This window comes from Lipotes vexillifer, unplaced genomic scaffold (genome assembly GCF_000442215.2).
Source record: "Lipotes vexillifer unplaced genomic scaffold, Lipotes_vexillifer_v1.1 scaffold333, whole genome shotgun sequence".
NCBI classification, from domain to species: domain Eukaryota; kingdom Metazoa; phylum Chordata; class Mammalia; order Artiodactyla; family Lipotidae; genus Lipotes; species Lipotes vexillifer.
This window is the reverse complement of record NW_006790633.1, coordinates 870,792-885,957: the sequence shown is the minus strand read 5'-3', so window position 1 is coordinate 885,957 and position 15,166 is coordinate 870,792. Positions and strand designations below refer to the sequence as shown.

Below are 15,166 nucleotides of genomic sequence, written 5' to 3'. Positions count from 1 at the left end.
GTAGGGAAAAAGCTTAGACCTGAGTATAATCCACCTTGGCCGAAGCCGCACCCAACTGCCACTGGGACGTAGGGCTGTTGGCAGGTAAGACCACATGAGAGCTGGCAGTGGGCCAAGCTCTGTGCAAGCAGAGATATTGGGTTGGCCAAAAAAGTTCATTCGGGTTTTCCCTTAACACCTTACAGAAAAAGACCCAAACCAACTTTTTGGCCAACCCAACACTTCCATTTCATTTCAGTGCCTTACGAGGTTGGTACCATCATCTGATCCCACAGATGAGGGAAATTGAGGCTTTTATTTTAACCACTTGGTACCCACAGCTTGGGAGAGTGGCTGCAGCTCTGCAGGAGGATGCCTTCAGTGTGAAGGACCCCGGGGCTATCTCAGCTCTCCAGAGACCCCTGGAGGGGGGGGCAAGCCCAGAGGCACAGAGGCCTGGGCCTACCTTTAAGAGGAGGGGCCCCTGGATCAAGACTTAGCTCTGCTCTCACCATGTAAATGTATTTTTTTATATCATTCTTAGCAGTACAGTACCTTAAATAACTTCACAGATCTATTTAAGAATGCACAAAGAATTTGGGAAACCAGTGCTTTAAACTCAAGCCTGGCTATTTGAGACCATCACTGGAGGAAGCCAGAGGAAGCTTGGCTGCCACCGCGTGGGGCAAAGGCAAGGAAAATACCAGATGGAAATTTCTGGCTAAACTGTCTTCAAAGAGCCATGGGTCTCCTAGTTCAGTTGGGACCCTACAGCCCATCACACTTACAACCATCCTTCACTCCCCTTTTTCACCATGGAAAAAATGGACTCAAAGTTACAATGTATACAATTTGAGATTTATATAAGCTTAAGTTATTTAAACTGCACAGTGCTGAATGCAGTCTAAAAAAGAATCAAACACACACCACTGCAAGGTAATTCAATGAGCTGCTTTTTTTTTTCTTTTTTTTTTTAAACAAATTTGTACAGAAAAACAAAAAAACAAACAAAAAAAATCCCCGGATCACACCTATACCATACAGTCACCCTGTCAGGTACACAGGATGCAATGGGAGCTGGGACGGGCAGCGGTAGCCAGCACAAGTAACTTCTGCTCACAGACAACATGGGATGTGGAAAAATCGTGGGTTCCCTTTGTTCTCCAGTGTATCTTGTACAAAATAATTACATTTTTTAAACATATTTACAGAGTTTGCACAAATAGAAAATGGTTACAAATTACAACAGGCTTGGCAAGACAACAGTTCCCCCCTCTCCCACTGACCGAGGCTGGAGGTATGATTGCTTTGTATTTACAGATGCATTAAAAAGTCTGCCTTCTTAGAGACCTAGACGGAATTTATAAAAAACGGTTAAATATCATAAATTCATTTGTAAGCTGTACAAGTGACCGATGCCCATCAGTCAGTTCGTGTCTTGCTCCCTGAAGATAGACTCTGAAGGTAAAAGAAACCCTTCCCCACAAGCAAGCAACACCTCCCCTGGCCTGTCTGCTACAGGGGTTTGGGTTTGGGTAGCGGAGGAAATAGGAATAAGGGAGGAACGGAATAGAGGGCGGGGCAGGACAACCTAGTTGAGACAGTTTTCCTTCCACTTTTGTTTTAAATAAACAGCTTGCAACCAGGTTAAGCCGACTGGCTTGTTACTCGCCATCCTATGGCTTTGAAAAGAACCCCCGGTTCTTTCCTTGTCTTAGAGACGGAACATCTCAACATGACTACAGTACAGAAAGAAAGGACTTTCAGGGGAGGACAAATGTTTGTAATTCTGATGTAAAGTCTTTGCCTTGAGTACCAAGCCCAATTTCAACAGTGCAAAAAAGACTCCAGAAGCAGCGTGGGGAGGGGGTCAGAGGCTCGAGTAATAGCTGTCCACCCACTGAGCAAGTCCTCGCTCCACCAGCGACCGGTTTATCAACACCACCTAGGAGAGAAAGGTCTCTGGAAAGCATGGCCACGGCACCAGGGACCACTTCCCAAGCCAGCGTGGGTTCCCCCCTCACAGCAGGCGCCTGAGTCATGGGGTGGAAATTTGATTCATCTTCTGGGCCAACAGGGGATTGATTCACTTACAGGTTCTGTCGGCATGCAAATAGCCTTTCCAATAGGCTGAGGAAATCTAGGCTTTAGTACCAGGAGATAAAGGAGAAAACCCAAATGGACAAGGTCCAGGAAGGCTCACGGACATTCCGTTGTGGGGACTGTCACGTGCACTGTAGGATGTTTAGCAGCATCTCCGGCCTCTACCCACTAAGATGACACTAGCATTACTCCCAACTGTGGCCACCAACAGCGTCTCTGGACGTTAAAAGGGAAAGAAGGACAGAACTCACTTCATCTCCAATCACACTCCAGAGCTGAATCAGAGGAAGGCCGGTTGGACTATACCTCGTCACCTGAAAAAAAAGCAAAAACAAAACCTTCCACACCATGTTTAAAAGCTACCCCATGCACCTCTCCTTAGAGACTGCTGGCCCACCCGGGGTGTGAGGCACAGGAAAGCAGGCACCGAAAAGTCAGTTCCCAAGAAGCCCAGAGAGTTAGGCGAGGCCGGGAGGGACTGCAGATGCCAGGCAGGAGGCTCCTGAGACAGACCCTGTCCAGCCTGCCCCCCCGCATTTTCCCTGTCTCCCCGGAGTCTATTATAAGGCGGGATTAGCCCTTCTCCACGCAGGTCAAACCCAAAGTCACATAACCTGCGGCGCGGGCCCCGCCCCCGCCCCCGCCCCCGCCCCCCGCCAGCCACACACCTGAGCCAGCAGTGCTGCATTGCCTGTCATCTCGCTCATAGCTGCATCCGCCTCAGGTGAGAAGTGGTCATCATCTTTAGAAGGAAGAGCAGCATTTAGACTCTCACTGAGGCGAGGCACTCGTCACTCACACAGTTTGCAGGTGTTTTCCAAGCAGAAGACTTCACACACTCCCGTGGACTTAAGAACTCCATGGGGCGTGGCCACACCTATGCCAGGTTCAGAGCCCCAAGTCTCCCCGGGGCTCCAAGTGGGTACACTCGGGGCGCCCGCTGCATGCCCACCACTGGGGGACGGAGGGTCAAAGGGACAGAAACTCTGCCTTCGGCGGAAATACCACCACCACCGCCGCCACTTATGTGGGGGCCATATGGACGAAGCACGTTGTATGTGTTCTCACACCGAATAAAGAACACGCTTTACAGGTGAGAGCACGGAGACACAGGCCAGTGGCCAAAGGTTAACCAGCTCCCAGAGCAACGTAGGCGGAATTCAGATCCAGGCAGCTGGCCACACAGCCCAATTCAGGCAGCGACTCTAAGTGGGCAGGGCACGCAGACCACATTCTTTGTCAGATTATACAGGTCACGTCCTTGTACAAGGACATACCCAAGGCAAGAGGCAGTGAGGACGGGAGGGGCAGGATTAAGGTCTGCCACGTTCTGGTAGGTGGCTCTGTTGGAAGCCGGAAGCCTCTCAAAGCTGGAGGCCTGGGCAGAGTCTAGAACAGTGGACCTGAAAGGGTGGTCCATGGACCAGCAGTACTGGCATCGCTGGAGAGCTCGTTAGAAATGTGAGTTCTCAGGCTTCCGCCCAGACCTATTCCATCGGAATAGCGGCAGCAATCTGTGTTTGCTTAAGCCCTGTAGGTGAGAACAAGAGTCTCAAAGAGAAAGACCTACCCTCAACACCTGCCTGCACCCCCCCAAGCCAGAGGCCCCACCTGTTACCTGACAGGGGCATCACGCTGTCCAGCAGGACCTCTGCTCCCTGGAACGGCAGGGTCACAAAGTCAGACCTAGAAAGGCAAGAAAGGCACGAGCTGAACACGGACTTCACGGATGACTCACTCTGGGCTGACGTTCACCTTCTGCTTAGCGCTGTGACCCCCACAACCCAGGGTGAAGCCACACAGAGGTACACACGACAGGCAGCAGGCCACAGCGCCCAGCTCACCCTGCCACAGGCCTGGCCTCAGGCGCTGCTTGCACCCCGCTCCCAAAGAGAAGTCGCCTCACTTTTGCCTAATGACACTTGGGGGAATTCTTCTACCAGACGGGCCTTTCTAGCTCCATCTGGCTGAGGCGAGCATGGAGTTTGTTTATATCATACTCTGCTAAAACAGAGTAGGCAGCAGCAGGGAAGAATCAACCCACGTCCCAGGCTCCAGCTCTGCAGAAACCACACCCGACTCACCGGATTTGCCGGAGCACGTCTACTTTCACTCTCTTGTATCCACCATAGTCAACGTAGCGAATCTCGACTTCATCGGTCTCCTCGTAGGAGGCCACCACTTGGGCTCGCCACCAGGCACCGTCCATGCCAGGGGCAGCGCAGATGACCGTTACTGCAGGGCAGGACGGGAGCATGTGCAAAGGCCTGGCGCAGGGCAGGGCGACAGCAAGCATCCCCCAAGGGAAGGACTTGGCCCGCCTCACATCTGTGCCGCCCAAAAAGCTACCCAAAAAGTGTTCATCCACATCTGTTTACTCTGAGACTTACTGAAGCCAGAGGTAGACACAGATTAATTGGAATAAACCAAGTAAATTCCCAAATTCAGGGAATGGACCAGCAAATCTGCCTTATACTCTTTAAGGGAATGTCCCAGAAAAAAATCGAGAGCCTCCAAGTGCAGATCTCAGTGGCTGGTTGCTAGCACCTGCTCTGGCCCACGACAACTCAGATGGAGGGCTCATCAGAAGGCTCCCAGGCCTAAACCCCACTTCTTCTGGCCTTTGCTTCAGGAAGGTACTGAGAGCACTAATGCCCGGGTCAGCCAACCAGGCCAGAGAGCAAGTGCCCCCAAGTGTCACCAACCGCACCCTGGCGTAGCAGGGGTGGGGGCCTGTGACACAGCTGGCCACACTGTGTCCTAACCCTTAAAGGCAGCCCCTGGTGCAGTCACCTCCTGGCCTCCAGTTTGGTCTTTACTTCTGGGCTGAAGTAACATCAGAGAATCTGACAAAAGTGAAATCCTTATTCCTCTAAAAGAAAACCCATAAAAAATGCTACCAAAATTTCAAAGGTTTTCCTCACGCCTTAAAGCGCTCTGGGGACTGCAGGTTAGGAGTCCCTGATGGGGTGGGTTAGAGACACGTTTCAACATTCGATTCCCGCTAACGAGGGCAATAAAGCTAACAGCTCCTGTGCAGGGACCACCTGGGCAAGTCAATGACTTTCTCACCTGTCCACTAGAGATGACCCAATCCACCACAGGACTTTGTTGCACTTGGGGATCTTCTATGGGACCTGCATCTGCATCAGGTACTGTGCATGTTTAACACACATGGTAGCCAACTGCAATTCCTAGATCAAGTGGGCATCAGCCCCACTCAACAGGTTAGTAGCAGAGCTGGATCCAAACCCAGGTGCCAACACTCTACTCTGACCCTTTTCCTCCATCAGCCGATGGAAACGCCATATTGGGCTAGCCAGGAAACTCAGCCCAGCACACTCCATGCCAACAGCAAGAACCCAGGGATGCTGCTCCCATGAAGGGTCCAGAATAGCCTCCTCTCGGTCAGGACCAAGGGCAGAACAACAGGAGACCCCCAAAGCTTCTCCCCAAGCCTGGCCAGAGCCCAGGTTCCCCTCTGACCCTCAGGGCAGCACTTACTTTCCACTGGGGTGGGCAAGGTGGGGATTCCAGGCTGAGAGTAGCAGAGGTACATCTGCTGGTCCAGGCTGCGCAGCGCATGGAAGGTAGGGTGTGTGTGCTGCTGCACAAACAGGTGCCCGGCATTGACCTGGTTGACCACGATCACCTCCACAGTGATGCCATCCGGGAGCATGAGCTGCAGAGGAGAGGGGTGGTGAGCACAGCAGCAACTCTTCTCATGTCTGGGATGAGCACTGAGGCCCCAGGGAAAGTCTCTGAACTGACACATCTTTGAAAAAGGCATGACGACCCAAAGCAACATGGCACCCAGAGCTGACAGAGGTTCAAGGAAAACTATTTTAGCCGTGCAGTGTTTGGCTCCACTGTGGCCCTTGCCCTGCAATACCACAAGTAACCACTAGAGGCGGCCTCAGCTCAGCTGGGCAGAGAGGCTCCCAGGAGCCAGCTGTGGATGCAACATCCCGCCTCCCACTGGCCTGGGCACAACTTCCCTCCCTCGCCTCTTCAAGAGTCTGTAAGACCCAGGGAAGGCAAACAGGAATGAGGTGGCCACTGAGAACAGGAATAAGAGGTAGACCAGCCCTCAGACCCCTCAGCCAGCTCACTGGGACCTGCAGCTGACCCCAGGAGCTCTGGTTTGACAGCATCTCTCTGCTCTGCCTTTCTACCAGCAAGCAGAGGCCTGAGGTCAGGTCCACTGTCAAGGTCTGCACAGTCCGAGTAATTTGTTCTTCTCGACTCTCCACAGACATCCTCCCAACTCATTCCCACTCTGGGATTTGGAATGTAGGTTTGCTCGGTGCGAGGTCCCACGTTAAAGACCCTAGAAGAGGCCAAGACTGGTCTCTCAAAAAACAAAACAAAACAAAAAAAACTGTCCTTAAGGCACTAGCTTCCCTGATACTAGGGCAACATCCAGGTGCGCTGGACACAGTAGGGCATCTACTCCACCTCCCAGCCAGGTGGCCACAAAAAGAGCCTCTGGCTGAGAGTTCTGTGCCTCCCCACCCCGCTCCCGCCCCTGTCCTCTCAGTGCTGCTGGCTGAGAGGCACCTCTCTAGTCCCACCCAGCCACAGAGCACAAGGGGAGGAAGCCTTACCAACCACTCACTTACTTAAAAAAAGAGTGGGTCTGTGGTCGCACCTGGTGGGAAAAACCCTAGGATTCAGAAGTGGAGCATGGAGTGGGGTTCAGCCCACTCCCAAATACCCATGGGAAAGGAAAGGGACATTCTTCCCGCAAAACACAAGGGTCTTTGGAGGGAGGAAGATACCCTCCCCTAAACAAAATCCAGGGAGGCCATTTGCTTGGAGCTGCACATTCACTCCACCTGTGAAATGCAGTGTTCTCAGCCTTCAGAACCCTACAGCTCTACTCCCGGTGAGACGGGGCTCCACAGGGCTGGGGGCACACAGCAGGGAAGGATGACAGGCCCCAGAGCGCCTGCAGCCCCAGCACGCAGGCCCCCGATGCGCCCGCTACCCCTCTGCCAGGGCTTCCGGGGCCGGGGGCAGGGGTTCTTCTCCTTTATGACCCAGGAACCTCCCCGTGAGGCAGGGAGGCGAGGGGGAGCCTTCGCCAGGGCCACCGCTAGACCTGGCTCAACTAGGAGGAAGGAACAACGACACAGTAAGAGCCCATTCGAGCCCAAAACGGTGGGTCCCAACCAGGTCTCAGAGGTGACCCAGGACACAGCACCAGCTTTAAGGAGCCCCGAGCCAGCCTGCACACACCCAGTCTGGACAGACTATAATCCTCTCTAGGCAAATGCCCTGAAAACACGAAGGGTGCCCAGGCGGCAGAGCCAGGGGAGAGTGGTCCTTCCGAGCAGCAGGGACCGAGAGGCCTGTGGCTTCCTACCAGCACTCCGGCCCTCAACCCGATCCAGAGAACACAGGCTAGAAGCAGAACTGACCGGTGGAGGGCAGAGGTGAGAGGGCACGGGCATCAGTGTGCTCCCGGCCTTCCTGGCCCACGGTCTTGGGAGTCTCCTGTTTGGGGTGGGCCGGGGGAAAGGGGCACAAGCAGCCCCGGCCCGCGGAGCGTGCTCACCCAGGAAGTCGCTGGAAGAGAAGGCAGTGCCGGCGAAGGCAGTGGGGGGGCGCAGACGTTGGTGAGGTCCAGCTCCTTGAACTTCCTCCCGATCAAGCTCAGCGCCTTGTCCACGTGACGCCGAGAGCCTGCGTGGGGTGTGGGAGCAGGACGCCGTCACAGGGGTAAGACGAACAGCAAAAGCGAACTCAGGCACACCCCCCACCGCACGGGACGTTTCCTAGAGTTCAGGTACATCTTTAACGTGCCAAAATGCCAGGCCTCGCCTTAGGACGAAAGCCATCTAAAGAAGCTTGCCGCCTGTTGACCTTTCAAACGAGACCTCTATTGTTGCGACTACACTCCCGGTAACAGGAGCCTAGCAGACAGGGAGGCCCAGCCTTCATCGACCATCAGCCCAGGACCCCTGGCCTTCCCCTGAGTGCCCACACCTTTCCTGACCAGAAGACCAGACTCGGGGGGGACCCGAGTCTCTTTCAAGCACCAGAAGTGGAGATGAGGGTAAAGGGAAGCCCCACTCCCTTCACTTAGGGTGAGAAGCAGGGTTTTCCACTCAGAGACTTAAACTCCAAAAGGGGAGCAACCTGGACTCAAATGCTTCAAGTTACTTACATTTCAGGTAAGAAAACAAAACACAGGGCAGCAGCTGCCACTGACCTTCTATGTGGCAGATCTGGATGTTCTGGGTGTATGGAAGGGTTGAGATGTAGATCTTGGCACCAGATGTCTGCTTCAGAAAACTCACATACCGTCCCTGCTTGCCAATCAGCCGACCAACTAGGTGCTTCCAGAGAGAAAGAAAGATGAGAACTTAATGAGAAATCAATTCCCTGCATCCCCAAGACCTGCCTTTGTTTTATACCAGGTCAGGCTCGAACATAATAGCTGTTAACACGTCAGCACTCACTTGCCAGGCACCATTCTAAGCGCTTACATTTACTCAGAGTAAATGTATGAAACAAACAGCATGTGTTTATCCCCATTTTACAGTTGAGGGAACAAACCCAGAGGGGTTAAGTAACTGGCCCAAGCTCACACAGCTACTAAGCAGCTGAACTAGGCGGTATGGTTCCAGGCCTCGGCAGTTTCCATTTCATCCCCGACAGTGGGGCCCATATTCAGAAGCTGCAAAGGCAGAGTATTTTCTCCTCCCAGATCCACACTATGAGATGTCTCACTAGCACAAAGTTTGATTTACAAGTCGTCCACCCCCCAAGTCTGCTCAGGTCCGAAGAGGAGGCTCGATTTGAAAACAAAGGTCTATGAAAGAACCCTTGGGCTCCAAACTTAGCCACAATGTTAAGACGGGCCCTGAAACATTCCCCAACGACCCCACCCCGCGGAGCCGCTAGGGACATGGGCACTCCTTACCCAGAGCTGCCTGGGTGTGCCCTTTGCAACCACTGAAGGAGAAGAGGGCAGGACTGCCATCAGGGTGACCAGGGGAAGAAACAACTGAGGGAGCCAGAACCGCAGGGCAGAGCAGTCCCCGAGACCCCGAGTTCAAACCAATCCAAGTCCCCACCTCGGTGGGAGGCTAAGAGCCTCAGGAGAATGCAGTTGGCCAATTATTTCTGAGCCCCAGAGACAGACATCAAGATCAAGCTAGTAAGATGTAAGTTAGAAAAGAAGCTAGAAACCACTTAAGCACCCTGGAACTGGGGGACTGGCGAAGTCAACTGGCATTCACACATGCATAATGCAGTTAAAATTACATTTTCAAAGAATAACTCAGAAAGCTACATTGTTAAATATTTAAAAGTATTAATTAGAGCAACATAATCTTAGTTTTGTTTAAAAACCACAGGGTGTAAGATGAGAAGGAAATAAAAGTCTTCCCAGTCACTCTCACGGGTGGAATTAGAGCTGATTTTTATTTTCTTCCTACACGGCTATACTTCTCAAGCCCTCTAAGATACAGATTTATGCTGTGCTCAATCGTAAAACACACTTTGCATTGGAGAGCATGAGCAGAGCAGTGAGGGGACTCCCGGCCGGCCCCTGCCCTCAGTCCGGTCTTGCTGGCGTCTCCAAACAGATCTGAGCCCCAGGCCCACAAGAAAAGCCCCAGAGGAGGGGAGCAGGCCTGCGAGTGTGAAGAGGACGCTCCTGAAGGCAGCCGGAGGGATTCCACTCTGCAGGAAGCTCTCTGGACCCGGGCAAAGTGGAGCGCTCCCATCCCTTCAGCCTCTGGCTCCCTGGGGGCTTCTTCCGGTTTACGGCCCCTCCCTCAGACCCCTGCCCCCAGTCCGATGACGCTGCGCCTGGGGGCACCGAGAGCTCACAGCCCTTACCTTAGGCACCTCGATCTCCCAGACGGTGAGGTCGACCTTCTTGGGATGGGAGCCTGCCTGGGCATTTTGGAAACCGTCAGGCTTCCTGAGGCCACAGCAGCTGTCCACCGAATCCATGCTGTTCCCGTCCGAACCTGCAGGGGAGGAAGCAACACGCACAGACACACAGACACCAGCCAGAGCAGTTAATAACATCCAACTTCCAAACTCGCATTCCCGGGAGGCCCCCGCCCCTTGCCCCCTCCCTCAAACTTGGCAGGTGACTGTCAACTCGCAGTCTAGAAGGCTCAGAACAGCCCCCAATGAAAGGAGGCCTGGGGGTGTAGAGACACCTAATTTTAGCCTGTCACTTACAGTCCCACTTGCTTAATTGGCAGCTGCACCGAAGCACAGCTGCTGGAGCAGAGACAAGTGGTGAACTACGAAGAGAGCAACGCTGGCCCAGGAAGGGGGGCCCACGGGGGGGAGGGGGGGCCAGCAGGTCCCACGGTCTCAGCAGCTGGACGTAGGTTCAGGCCCCCATGGAGACCAACCCGTCACAGCTGGTCCGCACCCTTCCAACTATGCAGCCCCTCAGACGAAGGGCCCCTGGTCCCCAAGGCCCCAGGCCTGGGCACACAGGCGGTGGCCTTCAGCCAAGCAGAGCTAGAGAGAGTCCTCCATCGCCCTTATCCCGGACGGGGCCCTACCAGAGAAGGTGACGGAAGGAGGTCCCCCTCCCCTCTGCTTAGGCCTGACTTGTAGCCCCTCTGAGGGCTCTTCTGGGCCCAGGGTGGGTCTTCGACCCCTGCTCAAAACCAGAGCGAAAGTTCGGTCCCGGTCCCGAGAGGAGAGAGCGGGGAGCGGGACTGGCTCCGACAGGGGCTGCTCCACTCCCACGCGGGGTGTGCCAAGGGGCCCACCTCAGAAAAATGGGGGCCAGACCAGCTTCAGAGAAGTGGCTCTGGCTTCAATATGGAAGGCTCAACTGCCAGAAGGAGATCACTCCTCAGAGTCTACTAACTAGGTTATTTTCCATACGGTTTCTCCAAACCCTGGACGGACACAGTCCTCTGCCAAGCAATCCACATGCTACCTGGATGCCGAGAAGGCAGGCGTTGCTGCCAGCTAAGGACGAGTCACAGTGAAGTGACTCCTTCAACCCCAGGGGCTCAGACGGGCTTCACGCAGGGAACACCACCCCTTCGGAGAGAAGCCTGCTTAGCCGACCTGCTAGGACCAGAGGTGGCTGACGGGGGGCTCGGCTCGTACACGGCCCCCAGCCGCTGCCCGACGGAACAGGACAGGCCTGTCACCCCAGTGACACCTAGAGGCGGCTCCAACCACACCAGGAACTCCGGCAAGGCCGGCTCCACTCAGCTGGGTGGTCCCTGGGCCACTCTAAGCTTTGACTTCCTTGCGCCCAAGGCAGGGCTACTGCGGGAGAATGCTGGAAGGCTCGAGCCTGGAGCCGGGCACAGCTAGTGCTCAGTGGGTGGCTCCACCACGCTCCCACCTGCCATGCCCACGCCTCCCCGCTCACCACTCTCTCCCCTGCAGCCTGGACACATCTGAGTAGCTACTACAATCAAACTGGAGTCAGCATGGTGAGGCTGAGGGGCAAGAGGCAAAGGGCAACTCCTTTATTCCTAAAAGATTTTCACCCATTTTAAGATGCTTTAAAATAATTTTAAAGCATTTTAACATCCCTGAAGTTGGGTGCATCTTACGGTCTCTGGCTTCCTACGCTCATGAGCAGCAGCATTTCTTTTTTCTTTTGGAGGTACACACAAAACAGGAGCGTCTTAACAATAGCATCTTCCCGGTGACAACTTGTAGCGTGTGGTACACACCAGATGCTGCTGAAAGCAGTAATATTCCCAAGAGTCCCAACCTTCCTGGAGCCGCAACGGTAGGGAGTGGCTCCAGGACAAGCAAGCTGGATACCCACAGAGGGAATCCATGGCCTCTTTCCGTGAGATCGATGAAAATACCCCAGGGAAGCTGCAAAACCAGGGACAGGAGCTGCTGACCTGTCTACGCTGGGGTCAGCACTCGAAAAACCCAGTGGACACTTCGTTACCAAAGTGCCCATTTCCTGGGGGTGGAACTGCAGCTGCACAGAGAGGAAATGGCTGAGGTTCTCTGCGAAGGAATAGGTGACAGCAACACGCAGGGAGGCATGAGCCTCCCACAACGATTCAAGGCTGTGGCCATTCTCCGGGCACTTACCCCAAAAGGGCTTCTGGAGAAGGAAAGCAGGCGAAGACATGGGAACAAGCACATGATTAAAAGGAAATAAACCATTAAAAAAGCTTACCCATCCTTGGGACTCAAGGGAATTAAAGCTGAGGAGGCCTCTCCTTTTTAGAAAAAAAGCTATCACGAGGTTAGCGTTTACGAGAGAGAGACACACTCAGGATAATGGGTGAGCCCAACTTTGAGCTGGCTCCTTCGGAAGGACTGGGAAGGGTCCCTGGCTGACGAACCAAGTTACAGTCCCTGTGGCTTTGGGGTTCAGGGCAGCTTAACTTCTCAGTTACCCACCAGCTCTATGCTGTACCCCGACTTTCTGCAGGCCGGCTGAGACACAGTACTGGAGAGCGTCATTACTTGCACAAGGAGCAGAGGCAGGCTGGCTGCCTTTCCCAGCCAAATAAAGGGAGACCCCCTGGTCCTCTGAGGGACACCCCAGGCCCTCCTACCTCCCGAATGATCTGCTTCCGCACCCACGGTCCATCCATCCTCAGCCCCCAGGTCCGACAGCTCCCCTTTCAGCACCCCGTTGCTGAAGGGCACAGTACTTTCTGGCAGCAGCGGGGTGGCAGCCTTGTCCCTGGGGCTGGAGGTGGTCTCTGTACAAGAGTCTTCGAGCCCCGAAGTGCTGACAGAATCTGAGCACTGCCCAGAGGAGGCCACGGAGGGGACACCCTGGCCGTTGCTGGACACGCAGGTGACACAAGCGGCATCTTCTTCCAGGATGCTTGCCTCGTCCAGTGACTCTCCAAGGGAGGCAGCTGGTGGAGGGCAGGGGGCCAGGGAGACGTGGTGCGCAGAGTTCTTTGGCTTCCTGTCCTTGGTGGGGCTGGACAGAGGGCTGGTCAGGCAGCTCACATAGGTCTTTGGTGGCGGCAGGTCCTCTGCCAGCAGGTCTGCGGAGGGGAAGGCGGCGCCCACCGGGCCCGCGGCTGCCTCCGCTGCGGCCAGAGCCGGCCCCGCGGCACCCGGGCCCAGGGCAGCTCGCTGGTGGGCTCGGGCGCAGCTCTCCTCCTGCGGCCCTTGCAGCTGAGCAGCCGAGGCCTGATGCATCCGACCCGCGATCCTGCCCATCGTGGTGGCCAGCACCTCCTCAGTGGCCTCCAAGATCACTTTGGAGATGACCTGGAAGGCAGCCTGCTCGACCCTCTCGTTCCCGTCCAAGACCTCTTCCTTGCCCCGCTCCCAGCTGAAGTCTCCGTCCCAGCCTCTGCCCGCCCTGACCCGGGGCGCTGGCGTCTCATCGGGCGTCGCCAGCTCCGAGTGGGCCGACTCCACGAAGCTACTCAGCAACTTCCCCGCGGGGTCCTCGTCCGCCGCCAGCAGGCTGCTCCTCCCCTTCTCTCCCCCTCCTCCCAAGGGAGCCAGGCTGGGGGCTCTGCTGCTCGGCAACTCGGGGCCCTGCTCCCGGGACATGGGACCTTCTTCCGGCACGTTCTCTCCCGGCACCGCGTCACCTGTGCCTTCGGCGCCACCCATCTCCCTGGTCTTCTCCCCGAGGCCCACCTTCTCTGCAGAGGCTGCAGACTGGCCCTGCCGGCGCCACCCTGCCGGCCTGCCCATCACGGCCTCTCGATTACACACCTCAGCTGCTTCGTGGGGGAACGGAACGCCTTTTGGGGACGGCAGGGGACACTCTAGAGGAGCAGACTTGGCTTCGTCACCCGTCAGAGCGAGCTCCACCCTTGCACCGTCCTCTTTGCGTGGTCCTGGTCGAAACCTCGTGTCCACGGTGTTGGAAAGGCCGCCCGAGGACTCTGATCGCCGGTAGGCCGGGTGTGCCCGCAGCAGGGCCGGGGGCTCCACAGGGGGCTTGCTGGCGGTGGGGAGCTCCCTCTCAGGCGGCTGGGTGGCACTGGGGGGCGGGGCCGCTGCTCCAGGACAGGGGTCCTCCACGGGGAGCGCTTCCTCCGTGGCAGGGCCAGCCCTCAGCTTCACAGCGCTGGCCCCCATCTGTTTGTTGTGGCTGCTGATGTGCTCTTTTTTACGAGAGAAAAACCACCAGCAGCCGAGGAGCGCCAGCACTCCAGGCAGTGCCAAGGGGAAAAGTGAGCGGAATTGGATCGCCATCCTGGAGGCCTGAAGTAATTATACCTGCAAGAACAGGAGAGAGCCAGGTAAGAGGATCCTGATATGACTGCACAGCAAAGACAAACAGGTTACGGCAGAGCCTTTGCTCCCCCACTTTCCCTGACCCTGGAAGGAGCATCCCTCCCTCTAGGCACACCCAAGACTCTGGGTGACCCTTGGAGGTGGGTGGGCAGGAAGACACACCTCCCCCCACTTCTGTTCCCTCATCCATGCACACTCCCTCGAAACAAGCTGAGCCTTCTCTTGAAACCAAATCCCTTCCTGCATCACTTCTTGATGCCAAATTCTCCCTATGTTCCCCCAAGGGACTAGTTATGTTTAGTGCTTTAGTTCTCTAAACTCCCAGAACACTTATCTATCCAGGTGGTATTGGAGCATTTTGAAATACCAATGGAATCCACATGTACATGTCCCTCGCGTGCACCCCCAAAATCATGAGTCAATGAAATAGTAGTTATGCAGCAGAACAGAGGATGAGTAAGTCAGAACAGAGGATGAGTAAGATTTTTAAAAGGATAGGGGAGGACTTCCCTGGTGGCGCAGTGGTTAAGAATCCGCCTGCCAATGCAGGGGACAAAGGTTCGATCCCTGGTCTGGGAAGATCCCACATGCCGTGGAGCAACTAAGCCCGTGCGCCACAACTACTGAGCCCACATGCTGCAGCTACTGAAGCCGGCGCACCTAGAGCCTGTGCTCCGCAACAAGGGAAGCCACTGCAATGAGAAGCCCGCGCACCACAACAAAGAGTAGCCCCCGCTCGCCGCAACTAGAGAAAGCCCGCACGCAGCAACGAAGACACAACACAGCCCCCCCCAGAAAAAGGACAGGGGATACTCCAAGGTGAGGGACCAGTAAAACACACAGTGGTGTGGAGATAGGGTCATGTTTGAGAGTCAAGTCGTTT

General features: G+C 55.4%; 1 protein-coding gene across 1 annotated transcript; it reads right to left on the bottom strand.

Moving 5' to 3' along the window:
- Nucleotides 1-1,849: 1,849 nt before the first annotated feature.
- Nucleotides 1,850-14,244, bottom strand: AKAP1 (A-kinase anchoring protein 1). The gene is made up of 10 exons (XM_007463881.1): nucleotides 12,621-14,244; nucleotides 9,937-10,070; nucleotides 8,300-8,426; nucleotides 7,643-7,770; nucleotides 5,587-5,764; nucleotides 4,167-4,317; nucleotides 3,701-3,768; nucleotides 2,751-2,824; nucleotides 2,334-2,396; nucleotides 1,850-1,924 (listed from the first exon to the last, which is right to left on the bottom strand). The coding sequence occupies exons 1-10, from the start codon at nucleotides 14,239-14,241 to the stop codon at nucleotides 1,850-1,852; spliced, it is 2,619 nt and encodes an 872-aa protein (XP_007463943.1). The 5' UTR covers nucleotides 14,242-14,244.
- Between the last annotated feature and the right edge of the window lie 922 nt (nucleotides 14,245-15,166).